The sequence below is a fragment of the Bos javanicus genome, chromosome 4 (genome assembly GCF_032452875.1).
Source record: "Bos javanicus breed banteng chromosome 4, ARS-OSU_banteng_1.0, whole genome shotgun sequence".
Taxonomy (NCBI): domain Eukaryota; kingdom Metazoa; phylum Chordata; class Mammalia; order Artiodactyla; family Bovidae; genus Bos; species Bos javanicus.
Genome location: NC_083871.1, coordinates 98,701,089 through 98,719,690, shown reverse-complemented (window position 1 = coordinate 98,719,690; position 18,602 = coordinate 98,701,089). Strand labels below are relative to the sequence as shown.

At 49.9% G+C, this 18,602-nt stretch overlaps 1 protein-coding gene across 2 annotated transcripts; it reads left to right on the top strand.

Moving 5' to 3' along the window:
* Positions 1-1,560: 1,560 nt before the first annotated feature.
* On the top strand, positions 1,561-18,372 carry LOC133246442 (aldo-keto reductase family 1 member B1). 2 transcript variants are annotated; one of them, XM_061414748.1, is made up of 10 exons: positions 1,561-1,716; positions 9,900-10,067; positions 10,736-10,852; positions 11,912-11,989; positions 12,301-12,423; positions 12,898-13,004; positions 13,328-13,409; positions 13,938-14,021; positions 15,854-15,936; positions 17,952-18,372. In XM_061414748.1, the coding sequence occupies exons 1-10, from the start codon at positions 1,651-1,653 to the stop codon at positions 17,992-17,994; spliced, it is 951 nt and encodes a 316-aa protein (XP_061270732.1). In that variant the 5' UTR covers positions 1,561-1,650; the 3' UTR covers positions 17,995-18,372. The 2 variants fall into 2 exon arrangements, with proteins under 2 accessions (XP_061270732.1, XP_061270733.1); XM_061414749.1 differs by lacking the exon at positions 1,561-1,716 and adding an exon at positions 2,186-2,275.
* Positions 18,373-18,602: the final 230 nt, after the last annotated feature.

Below are 18,602 nucleotides of genomic sequence, written 5' to 3'. Positions count from 1 at the left end.
TGAGGTAGAGTATGGTATAATGGAAAGGGGTTGTTTAAAAGAAACCAAAATTGTCCACAAAACTCTTTCAGCAACTTTCCTTTGGTTATCCTGGGAAAGAATGTGTTAGGACTGCCAATTAGGATTGATTAACTCATTACCTGCTGCTGCTAAGTCCCTTCAGTCATGTCCAACTCTTTGCGACCCTATGGACTATATAGCCTACTAGGCTCCTCTGTCCATGGGATTCTCCAGGCAAGAATATTGCAGTGGGTTGCCATGACCTCCTCCAGGGGATCTTTCCCACTCAGGGACTGAACCCACATCTTTTTTGTCTCCTGCTTTGCCGGCAAGTTCTTTACCACTAGCGCCACCTGGGAAGCCCAATTCATCTAACTCCTCCTAATTTGGCATACTTGAAGCTACAATATTAAAGTTATCTTTTCTTTTGTGGGTTTCTGTCTTATTCATCTAGAGAGCTTTGCTAAGTTACTGTGTATGAAATGTGCTGCTTCCATAGAGCCTTACTTTCTAAAGATTCAATGTCCTCTGCGTGTTTTAGATTAAGCTCATCAGGGACTCCTAACCTCAAGAGAGGCTGGCTTTAGGAGAAAGGGTTGCTGAATTACATTATGTACAAACAGCTTACATCTAGGGCGGAGTGTGAAGATAGCCCTAGGAGGCTACATACAGGCTGCTGCTGCTGCTGCTAAATCACTTCAGTCGTGTCTGACTCTGTGTGACCCCATAGACGGCAGCCCACCAGGCTCCTCCGTCCCTGGGATTCTCCAGGCAAGAAGACTGGAGTGGGTTGCTACCTCCTTCTACAGTCTCAGTTCAGTTCAGTTCAGTCGCTCAGTCGTGTCCGAGTCTTTACGACCCCATGAATCACAGCACGGCAGGCCTCCCTGTCCATCACCGACTCCCGGAGTTCACTCAGGCTCACCTAAATCTCAAGCTGATGTTCTGCAACAAGATACAAACCATTTCTCTGGGGTGCACCTTACTAAGAGCAAAGGGCGCTAAACTCCAGAAGTAGTAGTCAGTTCAGTTCAGTAGTTCAGTCGTGTCTGACTCTTGGCGACCCATGGACTGCAGCACGCCAGGCCTCCCTGTCCATCGCCAACTCCTGGAGTTTACTCAAACTCATGTCCATTGAGTCGGTGATGCCAGCCAACCATCTCACCAGTGTGTTCCTACAAATTAAAGTCCTGGCTTTGGTCAAATTCCCAAAAAACCATGCTAATAGGCTTGAACAATAAACTTATCCTTTTGCGCTCTCAAAAAAAAAAAAAAGGAGAGAGAAAAACCAAAACTCCTTCCCAGGCTATTATTTATGGGAATTCTGTTACTTTTGCTAACGCATTCGCGTTTCCACGCGCCACAGCTGCTGGCGGAGCTCGCTGCGGGGCGTGGGGGCGTGGGTAAACCGCCTACTCAAAAGGAATCCGGAGCCGCTAGGACCTAGCAGGAGGCACGTCCTCGCAGAGCCCCCCGGGCTAACAGACGTGCGGCATCCTGATTGCCGGGGCGGCCAATCAGAAGCTGCGCTTGCCGAGCCAGACACCCATCATACCCGCCCCTTCGGCCTGCCTCACCCGCTATTTAAAGAACCGCGCTGAGCCTGCTCGGCACCGTTCTCTGATCCCGGTCAGCAGAGCTCAAGCAGTCATGGCCAACCACATCGTGCTCTACACCGGCGCCAAGATGCCCATCTTGGGGCTGGGCACCTGGAAGGTAAGTACTCTGGCGACCGTGCTCCGGGGTTCGCTTAAGTGCTCGGCGCGGCCTGGGGCGGGAAGAGACCGAGAGTGACCCTGAGCAGTGCCCCCCGCGGAGAACACCAGGCCTCGAGGAAGTCACGCTTGGGCTGGTCGGGTACCGGCAGGATCTGGGCCTGAAGTTCGGGAGCCCGGGCGCTGAAGCGGGCGGGGCGCTCGCCTCGGTCTCGGGCCGGGGGACTTACGGTGGGGTGGGGAAAGGGTGCTTGAGAACGGCTCGCGGGTGGCCGACCCCATAACTCCTCGTGCTTGCGATCCGCTGGAATCCGATCTCAGCTGGAAAGGCAACTAGGGGGCGCCGATCGAAGGGAAATTTTCCCATGTCTCCGTCGCTGTGGCTCGGTGGATGAAGGTCTAGGAGGGGCGTTCCCAGAGATGGAGCAAAAAGAGGCGTGGGGCGTGGGGCGCCGGCGTCCCTGCCTAACCGCACCTGCGGGCCCCCGCGTCTTCTTTCTTCGCAATAGTTGATCCTTAACCGTTTCCGGCTTTGCTCCCTCAGGAATAAGGATCCCAAGGTAAGCCTGGAGTCTGCAGGTAATTGAATTAGGCGGCACGAATGTGCCTAGGACCTTTTTATTTACACTGTCTCCAAACGCGCTGGTCGCTGAACTCCCGGAGGCCGGCGTGCCCCTCGGAGTGTCCTGTGCTGGACGAAGGAATCTGCGCGGGTGCGGGTGGTGAGGGGAGGTTCCCGCCCATGCAAAACTGAGGGCTGGCATCGGTAGTTAAAACTGCCTCCTGAAACCTCGGCACCTCTGGAACCTCTTCACAGCGTCCCCAGGAAAAGGTTACGAGTAAAAATGGTAGTCTTGAGTATCTGACAGTTGGGGAGCACCGAGTGATGTTACGGAAGCCGAAGCAAAACCCCCAAATTTTAAACAGCTTATAAGTTATCTTGGGGTATTTTGTACATTACATTCCACGGCTATGATTCGGGTTTTCCAGGAATTTTAAATGTAGGACTGGGCATTAGCCATTTGCACACTAAGGAAAGAAAAGACTATAGAGATTAAAGGCACCTTGAAATGGTCTGAAAGAGACAGAAGATGCTATTTATCTGTACCCTAACATCAGCAGCTGAAATCTTGTAAACGTTCACTGTCCTGGAGTTGCCTCCCAGGAAAAGTATTTCTTGGACAAAGGAATCAGTTATATGTGCCTTGTGTTTCCTTCCAAAAATCCAGTGGTGGCTCTAAGGGTGTAATTGAATTATGACCATTGTACCAAGTAAAATTCGGTCTGTCGCAGGTTATTCTCTTGGAATGGATGTGAACAGACACTTCCTTGGCAGTGGCAAATTACAATTTCTGAGGCAGCACACAGACAGACACGTGTCTCTGGAACAAAACCACCACCTCTCTGAGCCTTATAAGTTTGTGGTTTTAAAAACTGGGACCTTAGGTCCATTGTTTCAAAATCAGTACTCTCGGGTTAAATAAGGAGTAAAAGTTGATTTAAAACTAGGGCTTTATCATTTGGTTGAGCTCTTAAAACCTACTCCCAAGGATGTATATTTAGTTAAGATAGCTCTATAAATTGGTGTGTTTAGATCATTCACTCCAGTAAGTTCGTTGAGTGTAAGGGTAGCGACTGACTTGGTCACAAACTATTTACAGAACTGCTCACAGAGCCTGGAAATGGTAGGTATCCTGAGGATAACATGTTGAATTAATACGAAGAAGTAAGATAATTTCAGATGTGGGGCAGTGGGTGAGGAGTTGAAGTTGTTTGGAACCTTGTAGAGGCATGGTAGGGGAGGTGACAGGGAGATAAATGGTTTAAGTATGGGCTTGGAGTAGAGTTCCTTCTTTATAAGGAGAAGTATATGAATAGTGTTTGATACCTTTCCCCTGTATGTGTAAAATATATATTTTCACAGATGCCGGACAAAAATGGGGTGACCCAAATACCTTTTGCTTATCTTTGTGAGAACTGGGGGAAGCCCTGGGAGTGAGGGCAGTTCTTGGTTCCCATGCATCTTCCGTATCATGGTGGCTCTGTTGTATCCTTCGGACCCTTGGCAGGGCTCTGGGAGTCTCCAGTCAGTTACTTTGAAGGTCCTCAGACTCCCCCTTCCTCTCCTTGGAGGTGATGGTTTCAGTCCACTGGAAGAACACCTATGCCTCCAAGCCCATGTGGCTTAGAGGCCATTTCCCCTTGGCAGGCTTGCCTTCCCCAGTGGACAATAAATAAGCCACAGGTATTGTATTCCCAGGAAGCGGCTAAAACAGATTACTTCTGATGCTGACCAGTGTCCTGTTGCTGATAAATGTGTGGAACTAGCTGGAAACTTTTTGATGGTAAATGGCCATTGTAACTTACCTACATACTCCAAGCCTAGGAGTAGAGGACAGTTTTCTCCGCTGCTTTTCCATCGTCTTCTGCCCACACCCACGAGCCTTTGAGACACTTCCCCCTAAATGTCCCCCACCCAATGAAAATGCAACATCACAGATAGACAGTACATCTGTGTGTGTCCTGTGACCCTTTGACAGGCCACAGAACATTTTATAAGCTAAGTGTTTTTGGTTTTGCCCCCAACAAACCGGTTTTTGCCTCTTTGAGGTTGATGAACACTTCCTTTAGGAGAAAATGCTGAGAAAGAACTCAGGCCAAGCTCTTGCCGGCCTGGGATCCTGGGCTAGAAAAGTCGGAGCTAAACCAGTAGCTTGTCTTTCTGTTCACCTGCTTCATCTCCCTGCAGGCCTCCACCTGCAGCTCTTCAAGAGCAAAGATACTTAAATAAGTCCTGCCTGCGCAGGGCCAGCCCTGGGCCACCCCCATTACAACCAAGTGGAGACAGTGGTGTAATTTAGGACAGCTGGAGAGAAAGTTAATCTCAGTTTTCTTGTTGGTTTGTGTTTGTGGCCAGACCTGGTTGTGAGCTTTGGTGTAAAAAAATAGCCAAAATGGACTGTTTTCATGTGATAAGGCAATGAAAAAGATTCTTCTTCGGCAGTCTGCTCTTTATCATATGAAATTATGTTTTACATTATTAAACTGTAGATTTGGGCGTAATTGAACATGAGCCAAATGAGGTTGGCTTATCTGCACCAAGCAATAAAAACACCTCTGTTGAGGTGAAAGACTTTGTCATTCTCTGGATTCTCCCAGATGCGTATTCTATTGGAGTCTATGAGTGTGGCAGACTTGAAGACTTCTTGGTACAAAATCGATGGATACGGGCATCATGTGTAAGCACAGGGCAGGCAAGCTGGCCCAGCTTGCTCAGGTTTCCCCGGACCTTATTGTCCATTGATTAAACTGGAACAGGGTATAAACCCTTTCAGTCTCCAGAATATCTTTATGTTCAATATCAGGATACCTTTATTTTGTTTTGTTTTGGGAGGGTTTCTGTTTGTCTGCTTTTGGGCTGTATCACATGACATGTGGGATCTTAGTTCCCTGACCAGGGATCGAACCAGTGCCCCTTTATTGGAAGAGCAGAATCTTAACCACTGAATCTCAAGGAAGTCTCACCTTTTGGTTATTAAGGTGCTGAATTGCAAACGAGAATGTTATTTGTAAATAGGACAAATCAAGACAGGGACTGTTGCCTAATGCCCATTACTTTGTGTGCTTTTCCAGCAACCCCCAGGAGTTAGTAAACCGCAGCACATTTTTATAAGCAAAGTTTTATTAGAACACATCTCACTCCTTTACATATTGTTTTTGCAGCAGCAGAGTTGAACAGGTGTGATGAGACTGTTTGGCCCACAAGGCCTAAAATATTTTCTGTCTGGCCACTTAACAGAAAAAGTTTGCAAATTTCTCTTCCAGAAGATTCTAAATAAATTAACTGGAAGTTGGAATACATTTTGAGAAATTAGGTCACAAATGTCTGTTTAGCATACATGTAGTTGAAATGCTTTATATACAATGAGAAGCAGAAAATCATATCATGACATCACTAATATTTTGAACAAAACCGATAATTAAAAAGTAAGGTTAGTTTTTTTTTTTTAAATGTAGGTTGAGCTTCTCTGAAGTGAAGCTGGTTTAATCAGAAGAGGTTAAACAATGCTTTTCAGTGACAACGTTTTTCTGATGTGTTACTTTTCAAGGCCTTAGAGGTTGATGCCCTGTTTCTTTATCAGTTTACATCAGAAGTTATGGTTACCTATTTTTTGCTCCAAGTTTATCATTGGCACACTGTTAAACTTCTTACCCAGGTTTTTTTCCCCTCAAAGTGAAATTTCCTTTATTCCTATCCCCCCTCTTCATTACAAAAGTGATACCTGCTAACTGAAGAAAATATTTTAAAAAAGTCAGAAAGAACACAGTCCTCTCTTTCCAGACATCTGCATGTTAAAACTACAAAGGAGTCAATGTCTGAGATACTGTTTTCGATGGACTTTGTAGCCTGCCAGGTTCCTTTGTCCATGGAATTCTCCAGGCAAGAATACTGGAATGGATTGCCATTCCCTTCTCCAAGTTTGGAGCTGGAGTATTTTTGTTGTTTGTTTGTTTGTTTCTGACTTGCAGAGGGAACAGAGGGAAGGCTATTAAGGTAACTAGCAGCACGAGCTCCATGCAGAGCGGAAGATGATTGGGTTTTAAGAGGAGAGGAGAGAGAGAAACACGGATAGTAATTATTCAAATTGGGACTGCCTGGCCTGGTGTGTTACATGAAAAGGAAATAGGCCCAGTTTGTGGAACTGACTGGGGGGTCTCGGGTAGAGACGTGTCAGCGATGTCACTTGGTACCATCAGCTAGAATGTTGTCCAGTTGCTGCTCAAGCTCAGAGCTCTAAGTTCTGAGGGGATGGGCATGGGCAGATGTGCCCAAGTCACAGGACAGATTGGTGGCAGAAGTGAGTTTCAAACATGATTTCGCCTATATGATTTGTATAATTTGGTTACTTATAACTTGGGTGTTTCCTCTACTGGTTTTCTGTGGATTTCCTGTTAGATGTATAGAAACATATTTTCATGACTTATCCTCTTTTCAAAGTCTCAGTCTGGACCCCTGACTTGTGTTTGCAGTTTTCAGTGTGGCCAGGGGGTGAGAAGATGGTGTAATCATGTGTTGGCATTCCCAAGTTTATTGAGCCTTCCCCCCCACCGCCACCAGATCTTAAAGTGGCTGCTTCATTAGTGATGAGGAAAGTTAGTTTAGCCTCCTTCGGGGGAGGGTTCTGGGTAATTAGTACTGAACGTAGTTTGTGGATTCCAGTACATTTTCATCTCAGAGGATGGTTTTCCAAGCCCGGGTGACTTGTCCTCTCCCTGACCAGTGTCTCCCTTCCTCCAAGGACAGACCTCTGAGCCAAGGCTGGCCCTCAGGTCCTGGTGCCAGGGTTCAAACCCCGACATCTCCTTTCTCACTGCTTAATCACGGGCCAGTTTCGTAAACTCCACACCTTCGTTCCCTAATCCAGAGATCACAGATAACCAGGGTTGTGGTGGAGATGCAATTCAGTGATATACTAAAAACTAGTGAAGACTGATCCATAATAAGTGGGAGCTGTTGTTATTTTCTCTCCGAGCCATTGTGCACTGCACACCACGTGGGTCAGGTTCCATTTGTGATAGGACCTGCCCTGGCACAAGCCTTCTAGTAACCTCATGCCTGTCCCCGGGCTGGCCCTGGCCTGCCCAGCACAGGTGAGAGCCGTTGTCCCCACTGCACACAGGGCTGGAGGCCCCACACAGCCTTCCCTCCCATTACTGCGAAGGTGTCTCTGGAGAGGGGAAGCCAGCATGTAGTATCCGTTTGCTGTAGTCCTCTTATGGATTGCCACAGCTTGTACGTATTGAATTTGTAAATGCCCAACAGTCCTTGCTTCTGCTCCTCATTGTCCTTTGAAAGCAGTTTGGACTCAGCTTCTCAGCACATGCTTCCCAACTAATCAGTCTTCTCTGTCCGGGCAAGGGTCAGGGAGCCACAGCTTCTTGGTGACCTCTTGTAGGTCATTTCTGTCCTTGGCTCATCTACACAAGCATCATAAGAACTTTTTTTTTTTCCCCCAGTTTTGGGTCAATTGTTCAGCAGCCTTGATTATCCTACTCGGCACCCTTTTGGTCCCAAGGAACCAAATAACCAATTTAATCTTAAGCAGGAAAGAAAATGTGTTGGGGGTGGGGAGTCACTGACTTAGAGGATGTCAGGAGTACCAGATCCAGGGCTATGAAGCACGTGACCAGGAGCTATCTCTCCTCCACTCTTCATCTGCCCCTCAAACCCCACTTCCGTCTAGCACCTCCTGGCACACGTGCTCCCCGCACAGAGTCGCCAGCAGAATGAAACCGTGTCCTGAGAGTGCCAGCTGAAGTCCAAAGGTGGAATCTTGTGGGCCTGCTGGGATTACATCTCGGGCCCTGTACCAGTCACTGTGGCAGATGCAGTGCGTGGCCAGGCCTCGGAAAGGTGCCTGCCCTCTGCCCGGGGTTGAGGGCAGTGAGCTGCTAGGCCAGCACAGTACAGGGCCCCACAGAGAAAGTCCAGCCAGGGTACCTTCAAGCCTGAAGAAAGTTGATGGCGTGCTGGAGTCCCCTTCCTGGGTCTCCACATTCCACCTGGCTCTCTCTCCTGGGAAGGGGTGTGCCCTGCTCTCATCAGCGACAGGGGGCCCCAGGGACGCTGTGGCATTTCTGGCTATGCGGAGGTTCCCTGCCCTGTTCTTCTCACCGTGAAGGGCGGGGAAGACTGCAGGAACAGCTTGGGTCCTTCGGGGACCTAGGCGATGGCCAGGTCACCTGAAGATGTCTGATGTCACACCCGAGGTCAGCATTGCCCGTCTGCCCACCCTGCTCCCTCCATGGTGGCGAGTGAGCTCATGGCTTGGTCTTGCATTCCTCCGCCTTCCTCTGTTCGCAACAGCTGATATCAAAACAGCAGATGTCTGCAGCTGCTCACGGCCCCCGGGGAGTTCCCTGCTCATTCTTTTCTACCCCAGCTCTCCGGAGGAACGCGCCCTATTCACCCAACAGTCCCATGCATGTGTTTGTTTTCCACCTCTCTGGTCCAAACAGGAGTGTCGTGCGGATGATGTGTGTGCAGTCAGGCTGGGTGCTGGATGGCGGGGTGCTTCTGTGCCTTCCTGCTCACCCAGATGCGCACATGGTCCAAGCAGGGGCAGCGTTCAGTCTTTATGCAGCTCTGACCACAAACCATATGGTGGTCTTCCATGAATCCCATTTCCCCCTCCTGTCAATTCCTTTCTGTCCGCTAAGTGCCTTTGAGCGGCCACCTCCCGCCTCCACCTCTTAAAGCAGATTCCTGCACAGTGAGATTTGAGCACAAGCCTTTGAACCTGCAGCAGTCGTTTTTGACTTTGGTACTCCCCAAACTGCATAAAAACAAGTGATGACCAATACCAGAATCCACTTGTAAAAGGATAAAATAAGTCATAGGCATTCATTGACGAAACTTGTGAACCAAACAGTAATTGGAATGAATATTTAACAGTGATTTTGAAGTATTTTGAGTTGTTTGAAAGCAGTGGTTTCCCTCATTATCTTAGGAACCTAATAGATTGAGATAGTGGGGGCTTTTGTTTATACAGTTCACTTTAGTCGCTCAGTCATGTCCGACTCTTTACGACTCCATGGACTGCAGCACTCCAGGCTTTCCTGTCCATCACCAACTCCCAGAGCTTGCTTAAACTCATGTCCATCAAGTTGGTGATGCCATCCAAGCATTTCATCCTCTGTTGTCCCCTTCTCCTCCCGCCTTCAATCTTTCCCAGCATCAGGATCTTTTCCAGTGAGTCAGTTCTTTGCATCAGGTGGTCAAAGTATTGGAGCTTCAGCTTTAGCATCAGTCCTTCCAATGAATATTCAGGACTGATTTCCTTTAGGATGGACTGGTTGGATCTCCTTGCAGTCCAAGGGACTCTCAAGAGTCTTCTCTACCACCACAGTGATTTGTTAATCAACAGATGCTGAACAAACAAGGAAGCGAGGGGCTTTGGCCCATCTAGTTAAGGTGATCTGTGCTGCTAGTAAAGGGTGGTCAGATTTTCCTAAAGTGAAGCACTGTGGCATCTCACCTCGGGTGGCCTGGCTTTGCGGGGGCCTTGAAGGAACAAGAGCCGCTGAGAAGCCTGGGTTCCCTTCCTCCTGGCTTCTGTGCAGACTGTGTTTTGTTTCATTTTTGGTCTTATCCCCTTGTCTTCCATTTCCTGTTTCTTTCAGTCCCCTCCAGGCAAAGTGACAGAGGCTGTGAAGGTGGCAATCGACCTTGGGTACCGTCACATTGACTGTGCCCACGTGTACCAGAATGAGAACGAGGTGGGTTTGGCCCTCCAGGCAAAGCTGCAGGAGAAAGTGGTGAAGCGTGAGGACCTCTTCATCGTCAGCAAGGTACCCCACCCTGCAGGGGAGCCTAAGGGAGGGTTCTCGTCCATGTTCATCTAGGGCAGCATCCGTTTAGGGGCCAAGACCACACTCTGGGGTCTCTGAACATGGCTAGGGTTATCACCCAGCAGGCGGTTCTTCCTGGGCAAAGGTGTTGACTCAAGGCCACACCCAAGGCCATGTGGGCTCCAGGGCTCGCCTGTCTGTTGGTTGGTCATTCCACTGGGACCCATTGGCTGGAGCCCCTTGCTGATGAGGCTGAGGCTATGGGTTAGCATCCCCTTTCCAGAGGGTTATCTCTGAGGACAGGACTTGGTTCCCCTCTGCAGATCGAGCTCTCTTGGTGGTATCCAAGAGATACCGGGTGGGAGGGTGAGGCTGGCCCCACGAAGACCAGCCTGGTGGGAACTATGTTCAGGGCCTGGGGCTGGCTTGCCAACCTGCCCATTCCATTTTGTGCCTTCAGTTTGGTCCTCCTGAAAGGGTTTCTTGACCTGATTATCCTCCCTTCCTTTGGGAAGGTAGGATTCACGTGTGCAATAGAATCTCTGTCCCCACCGTTGACAGCATCACGGTGAAGTCTGTGGGTTGTGGGTGCGGAAAGCGAGTCCCCTGTCCCCGAGCCATCTGGCTTCCGGCCTGCGGGCTAAGACGTGTTCCCTCCCCGGCTTCAGCTGTGGTGCACGTATCATGACAAGGACCTGGTGAAAGGTGCCTGCCAGAAGACGCTCAGCGACCTGAAGCTGGACTACCTGGACCTCTACCTCATCCACTGGCCCACAGGCTTCAAGGTAGGGGCTCAGCGGTCTCCAGTGGCATCGCCCTCTGCTGTTAGCAGGTCGCGAGCGGGTAGACCCTCTGTGTGTGTCCCTGCCGCTGCACTTGAGGTGCGGTCCCTAGACCAGCAGCAGTGGCCTCGCCTTGGAGCTTGTTAGAAGTCCGCCTCGGGCCCCACCCAGCCCTCTGACCCAAACCAAGGGTGGCTCACGTGCACGTTTCAGAGTTGGAGGAGCACCACTCTTTGTTATTTGGTAATTGGGTAATTTCAACCTTTGCAACAGTGAACACAGCTGAGGTGACACTCCTGCCCATAAGGCAGCGTCATCAGCTGCCACCACTCCCCACCACTTCAGGCACCTTCACATACACACACACACACACATATATACACACGCACACACATGTATATACACACACACACATACATACACACACATATATATACACACGCCTGCACCCTGCATTTAATGCATGCGTTTTCCCGTATTCCATACACATGACATCCTGTGGAAGCTTGATAAACCTCGGCAACCTACCTCTTGACACAAAAGAACTCTAGAGTTATTCCATCCTTAGCCTCCATTCTAGCCACAGGCTCAGTTTTCTGCTTCATCAACCAGTGTGAAAGCATGTGGGTTTTACCCTGAAGCTCTTATTTTATTGCACTGTGGTGTATCTGGGCCTGACTTACATCCTTTGTTTTTTTCACAATAAGCTGGCAAGGCTCAGCGAGGTGGTGGTTTTGTAGGCTTGGGTCTAGCCAGAACATGGGCCCTGGGTCCCCTGCTATCCACACACCCCCATCCATGGCAGGCTTCATCTCACTGACCAAGAATTGTCCATCTCCACACAATGGTCAGTGCCCACCCATCTGATAGAAAAGGGGTCTAGAGGCTTCAGGAGCTGTCTGCTATTTCTTTTTCCCAATGATATGAATTTGCCCTTGATTATCCTCTGCAAACAGACAGCTGTTACAGCTTAGAGTAATTGTTTTAGAACTTTGCTTTCCACAGTGCGTCTGCCCCAGCAGATCTCTGCAGGTCTGTGATTGTTTTTGATTGTTACTGCAGCCTGGGAAGGACTTCTTCCCATTGGATGAGGACGGCAACGTGATTCCCAGTGAGAAAGATTTCGTGGATACCTGGACGGTAAGGCGGCCCCTGGCTTGGCCTCCCCTTTCTTGCTGGCTCCCCGGCCTCCTCGTAAGGGACCAGGCGTGAATGATCTGCTCCACCATTTCTTTCACCATGATTGTTATTCTGTCACTGCTGTGGCTCTTCCTGCCTCATTAAAGCCATCCTGGCTTTTGTCTTGATGCCTCTTGTCTTCCCAAAGATCTGACTTGCTGGCACTGAATAATAAGGGCATGACCTGTTAAGCTGGCTGGTACAAAAGGTGCTTCTGGTCCTTGTCCTTCTGGGCACATGTCAGCAGCAAGCAGACCCTCTTTGGTTTCTAGGCCATGGAAGAGCTGGTGGACGAAGGGCTGGTGAAAGCTATTGGAGTCTCCAACTTCAACCATCTCCAAGTGGAGAAGATCTTAAACAAACCTGGCTTAAAATACAAGCCGGCGGTTAACCAGGTAATGTCAGCAGGGGAGCTGGTGTGCATGGGAGACTGTTCTGTGACACTCTGATGCTAGCACTTCCTTGTTATCCACACCACCTGGTGTGGATAACACCCTGAGTTATGGCTCAGAAAAGACGGTGCCACATCTGATTGAAACTTGCAGGAGAGAAAGGGTTTTGAGCCTGGCTTGTGATGACTCAGAGTCTTGAGACAAGCTGTGTGCAGACATTGACATCCTTAGACATGTCACAGTTGATAAATGGCCAAAGCCAGAAAAAAACCTCGAGGCCCATGGCCATGGTAACAAGACTAGGATCCTTAATGTCAAGAACACTAGCTGGGAAGCAAGAGTTGTCACCACCCAGCCAGGAGATGGGACGCGGGTTGCCCATAACTTTCTGTCTGGAGGGAGGGGTCTTAGCCAGGGAGGACTTCCGGTGTGGCCCGTGCCCATGGGCAGCATCAACCCTCCTGTGTGTATCTGCAGATCGAGTGCCACCCATACCTCACTCAGGAGAAGTTAATCCAGTACTGCAACTCCAAAGGCATTGTGGTGACTGCCTATAGTCCCCTCGGCTCTCCTGACAGGCCCTGGTGAGTCTCCATGGGGTCATGTTCTCTTATCTGTTCGCAGAGATTAGAAATGGCTGAAAAAGGAAAATTCAGCACCAAGGAGAGTGCTTCCGAGGTGATCAGCAGATCTCCTGGGAGCCTCCTGTTGGGTTTCCTGGTTGGCATTTTTAGTAGCAGGATGCCTCCTTTTTTCCTCAAAGGGTTGTGAGTTTATAACTGAGCTCTGAGGAGAAGACTGGTGGGCTGCCCTCTGAGGTCAATGGGCCTTAGGATTAGGGTCATGGCTGCCTTGAGCAGTGGTGACGGTGGTCGCTCACGCAGACCATCTTGCTGTCCATCTCCAGGGCCAAGCCGGAGGACCCTTCCATACTGGAGGACCCCAGGATCAAAGCGATTGCAGACAAGTACAATAAAACCACAGCCCAGGTACGGCCGTTTCCAGGCTCTCGTGACTGTTCCCAGAACTTCCTGCATTTGTGGTGGTTCCCGTTAGCCTGGAGGAGCAAGCCCAGTCAGCCCTCCCCAGACGTATGGCTTGGGTCCTGAAGCATGGTAGAAAGGGCACAGAGGACCGTTAGAAGACCATATGGGGCTGGGGATGATCAGACCTGCCCCGCTACCTCTGAAGGCTACTTTGAGGGTCCACACTCACCCTTGTTCGGGAAAGCCCATCTTTGCTTGTAGAAGGGCTCAGCTGTGTGCTCCCAAAGGCTAGCAGGAGCTCCTAGACAGGGAGTAACATACAGAGAGACACGGAGGCTGAGAGCTGGGCTGGGGGACTGAGCGCCTCCCTTCCTCCTTGCAGGGTGTGAGGCATCACCCCTGAGCTGGACTCCTCACTGTGAAGTTCTGGGGTTTCTCTCTTAGGGTGTGGGCCAGGCTGGGGGTCAGATTGGGCGAGTGGAAAGTGCAGAGCTCCTGATGGACGTACGCCCTTGACATCTCTTTGCACAGGTGCTGATCCGATTCCCCATACAGAGGAACCTGATCGTGATCCCCAAGTCAGTGACACCTGAACGCATTGCTGAGAACTTCCAGGTAAGCCCTGGTTGGTCGCCCCGGGGCCCCCTCGGTGGAGGAGGGGCCAGCTTTTTACCAGGCCTCTGGATGGTCAAGTGTGGGCCCCCCGCCGTCTCCGCTCAGACAGGGAGCCCACTGTAGACACAGGACACTGGTTCCTCGTGGGTGGCAGTGCTGTGCCAGGGTGGGCCCTGGGCCTCATTGTACGCACACACACCTGTGCTGGGACTTGTCATTTGCCTGAGAAATGTTGCTCTTGAGTGATGCTGCCCGGATTTGCATCAGGGCTCAGTTTCCCCATCTGTAAAATTGATAACCTATTTCAAGGGTTATCACGAAGATGAAATAAGATGCACACAGCACCTGGTGCACTCAGGAAACACTGCCGTGCTAACAGCTCCGTGGCCTGCAGAGACCTTGCAGGGCTCCAGTGAGGTGTCCTGTGCGGTCCTCTGGGCACCTGCCAGAGCCGAGGAGGCCTTCTGACTCCACAGCCCCTCCTGCCCACCTGCCTGCTTCCCACACCAGTGTCGGGGGCCGGGCCAGGAGACGAGCTCACCAGGAGGGTCCCAGTGCCCCCTGAGCCTCTGCTCACTCTGAGGCAAGCAGCTCTCAGTCTTCACCCAAGCCCTGGTTCCTGTGACTCTGTTTCCAGGGAGAGCGACTGATCACTCCTGTTCCACTGGTCGGAGGCTGCGGCTGTAACACCAGCTGCTGTCCACCTGGGGCCTGGGCAGGGTGGAGGAGATAGATAAAGTGATAAAACAGCATGAGAACCACATATTCTGCTAGAGATGGATTTTTTTGTTTCCTGTTTTATTTTTTCAAAGCGTTGGAAAAATTTTCATTAAAAATTTTTTTTAAAGACCCACTTTTGTTATTTTTCAAACCTATTTACTTTTAATTGGAGGATGTGTTAGTTGCTCAGCCGTGTCCGACCCTTTCTGACCCTTTGCGACCCAATGAACAGTAGCCTCCTACATTCCTCTGTCCATAGGATTTTCCAGGCAAGAATACTGGAGTGGGTAGCCATGCCCTTCTCCAGGGGATCTTCCCGACCCAGGGATCGATACTTGGTCTCCCACACTGCAAGCAGATTCTTTACCATCTGAGCCATCAGGGAAGCCCAGTTGGAGGATACTTGCTTTACAATATTGTGTTGGTCTCTGCCACACATCAGTCATAGGTGTACATACATCCCCCTCCCTCATTTTTAAGCTTCCAGGCCACATGGCATGTGGGATCTTAGCTTCCTGACTAGGGATCAAACCCTCGCCCCCTGCAGTGGAAGCATAGAGTCTTAACCACTGGCCTGCCAGGGAATTCCCTGGGCAGAGGTTTTGAAGTGAACTAAATAGGAGAAAAAAGAAGTATCATTTTGCCTGGAGGATCTGGAAGGCAAAGGTCTGTTTTCATCGTTCGTATCATACCCAGACAAAACATGTGCATTCTGAGTGGCCATGTAATAAACTTTCTCTGAGTTTAGTCTACCTTCCTGCTCCTCCGCATAGCAGGCAACATCTCACCAGTGGTCCTGCCTGGAGCTGATCATATGCTTTCATATTCTGTGTTGGATTTTGTTGATGCTAAGTCATGTCTGACTGTTTTGCGACCCCATGGTCTGTAGCCTGCCAGGCTCCTTTGTCCATGGGATTCTCCAAGCAAGAATACTGGAGTGGGTTACCATTTCCTTCTCCCGGGGATCTTTCCGACCCAGGGATCGAACCTGAGTCTCCTGCATGGGCAGGCAGATTCTTTGCCACTGAGTCACCAGGGAAGCCCTTACCTGTGTTGGATAGCTATTTACAGAGCTTTACCGGATTGTGGTTTCTGTTTTGTTTTCTTTTTAGGTCTTTGACTTTGAACTGGACAAGGAGGATATGAATACCTTGCTGAGCTACAACAGGGACTGGAGGGCCTGTGCCTTGGTGAGGTGAGTGCCGGGAGAGCCCCTGGAGGGATGCAGACGAAAGAATAACTGCCGGAGGCCTTACCACCCAGGTCCTGCTCATGCAGCAGCTTTGGCTTGTTCATGTTACCTGGCCTTCTCCGTGTGCAGCAGGGAGCATTTACAGCATGTCAGCTGAGCTGCACTCAGCTCCGGGGAAATGCCCGGCGCCCTGCCCTAGTCTCTCCTCACCCTGTGCACTGTTGGCCTAACCTGCAGTAACCTGGGGGCCAAACAGCTCCTTTTTTTTTTTTTTTAAGCTGGGGTATAGTTGCTTCATAATATTACATTAGTTTCTGCTGTACAAGGAAGTAAATCAGCTATGTCTATATAGATCCCCTCCCTCCTACCCTGTCCCACCCATCTAGATATATTAACTTTTCCTTTTCAAAATTAAGTGGCTCATATGAAACCAGATGATTCCAGGTGGCTCCTGCCCCACCTTCCTGGAAGAATTTCCCCGTGACTCTTTATCCATAAGGACTCATGAGAGGGTTTTGGTCGGAAGACTGTGTGCTCGGGGCCCACCAGCACCCCAGCTCTGACACTGGAGCCACTAGACGCCTCCAGTAGACATGAGCTGGTTCCTTGTATTCCCTCTGATTTGTAGTTTGGAAGGAGATGACAAAGAAGTAGGGTTTGGTTTTATTTTCTTTTTCCTTTTTGTTCCACTACATTAACTCAGGAAAGTTTAAAACACATTTCCTGCTTTCAAGGAGACTCTCCCCATTTTACATGGAGACTAAGAACTTGCCCTGTCCCTGTTTGTATTGTCCGACCTCACCGTTCTTCTCTGTCCCCTCTGGTAGTTACCATCCTAAGCAGAGTTTGAGCGTTCCCTCAGGCCAGCCCGGGTGCTAGCTGTCTTTCCAGCCCTTTCTCTCCCTCCAGCTCCTAGCTGGCACCCCTGGTAGTTCCCCTACTCCTCCGTCAGGTGTCCCCAGGTTTGCTTCTTGATTAACAACTCTCGCCTGTGAGCATGCGGCTGCCACGCTGTGGCCACAGGCGAGTTTACCACTGGCCCTCTCTGAGGTCCCTGTATGTGTTAATGGCACTGACCCTTTAGACATTAAAGTCTTGTTTGATCTAGTGGGCAAAGGAGAGAGACAAGAGAAGTGAATCAGTCACCAGGTTCCATCCTTGTTCTCCTTTGAGAACCGCTCATCATTCAGTTTCCTTTCTCCTTCCAGCTGCTGACACAGCATGTGGCAGGGCAGCTGCTGGAGGCCACTGATGTGTAATGGATTAGGAAAGAGCTGTTTTCCCCAAGCAGGGTTCACCCTGAGGCCTTTCACACTCCTCCCAGCCAGGCTTTCCAACACTATATACCTCCAACACGGGCCATAAGACTGTGAACCTTGGCAAACAACTCTTGTATCTTTCCACCCCCAGCTCAACGTCCAGCCTGTCCCCTCTCCCTGTGTTTCCTATAGCAAATCTTTAGTTGTTCACTTCAGCTCCCACTGGCCCTGGGAGACTTCTGGAGATGACAGTGGCCTCTTGCCCCCTATGTTCCAAGCACTTGCTGTGTTATGTGTGTTCTGTGTATCTGTGAGTCTGCTTTGTTTTTTAATTGGTGGAAAATCGTTTTACAATTTTGTGTTGGTTTGTGCAGTACACCAGTAAGAATCAGTCATAGTTTTGTGTGTATATATATCCCTTCCCTCGAGGCTCCCTGCCCTCCCCCAACCCCACCTCTCCAGGTCATCACAGAGCGCCAGGCTGGGCTCCCTGTGTTATTTAGCAACTTCCTACTGACTTTTTGTTATACACATGATAGTATATATATATGTCAGTGCTACTTTCTCCGTTCGTTCCACCCTCACTTTCCTCCGCTGTACCCACAAATCCATGTTCTACCAGATTAATCAGTTCCGTTTTTCTAGATTCCGTGTATACGCATTAATGTACAACACTCAAGACATCGTTTCTATTTGAAATTGGTTACGGTAGCAGTCTCAGCCAGGAAAGGCTAATGTGTTCCTGTTTCCTCCTGACAGCTGTGCCTCCCACAGGGATTACCCCTTCCACGAGGAGTTCTGAAGGCGTTCTGAAGCTGCGGGCGCCTGCCCTTGCCCAGGTGACCCGCCGTCTCCCACCTCACTCTTCTTGTGTGTAGCGTAATTTGGCCCGTGTCCCTCAGTGGTGGGTCAGCAACTTCTAGACAAACCCGCGAGGGCTCGGCCAGCTTGGTGTCGGGTCCAAAGAGCAGAATCAGTAGATTAGTAGAAGTCTCTTCAGTTTTCCTTTGCCCTTCTAGTCTGGGGATCTGGGGAACATGCAACCCAAATACTCTTTTCTAAATTGAATTCACAAAATCAGAATAGTGCCTCTAACAGTGGGGTTTTGATTGCTTGGAACTGTAATCCTTTCAGCTAGGCTTTTCTTTGCCTCAAATAAAAAGTGCTCTTATGAGTTTGATGTTGTCTGTTTTGTTTCCGTTTGTTGAAACAGTACACTGCCTTCTGTGCCCCTCGACCTTCCTCCCCAGATAACATACAGCTCAGCTCCACAACAGGAGGAAAGACTTGGCATCTTAGCACTTAGGACCTCAGTACCACATCCACTTGGCTTTAGGGGGCTGGACATCTGACTGCACATCAGACACCCGGGGGGCTTTGAACGCGAGCATGCTGGTCCTCATCCCTGGA

Excerpts from the sequence above, each read along its gene's own strand:
- LOC133246442 (XM_061414748.1), top strand. The coding sequence starts at position 1,651 with ATGGCCAACCACATCGTGCTCTACACCGGCGCCAAGATGCCCATCTTG. Across the intron at positions 1,717-9,899 it reads TGGGGCTGGGCACCTGGAAG|TCCCCTCCAGGCAAAGTGAC; the intron begins GTAAGTACTCTG and ends TGTTTCTTTCAG. Across the intron at positions 12,424-12,897 it reads ACAAGCCGGCGGTTAACCAG|ATCGAGTGCCACCCATACCT; the intron begins GTAATGTCAGCA and ends GTGTATCTGCAG.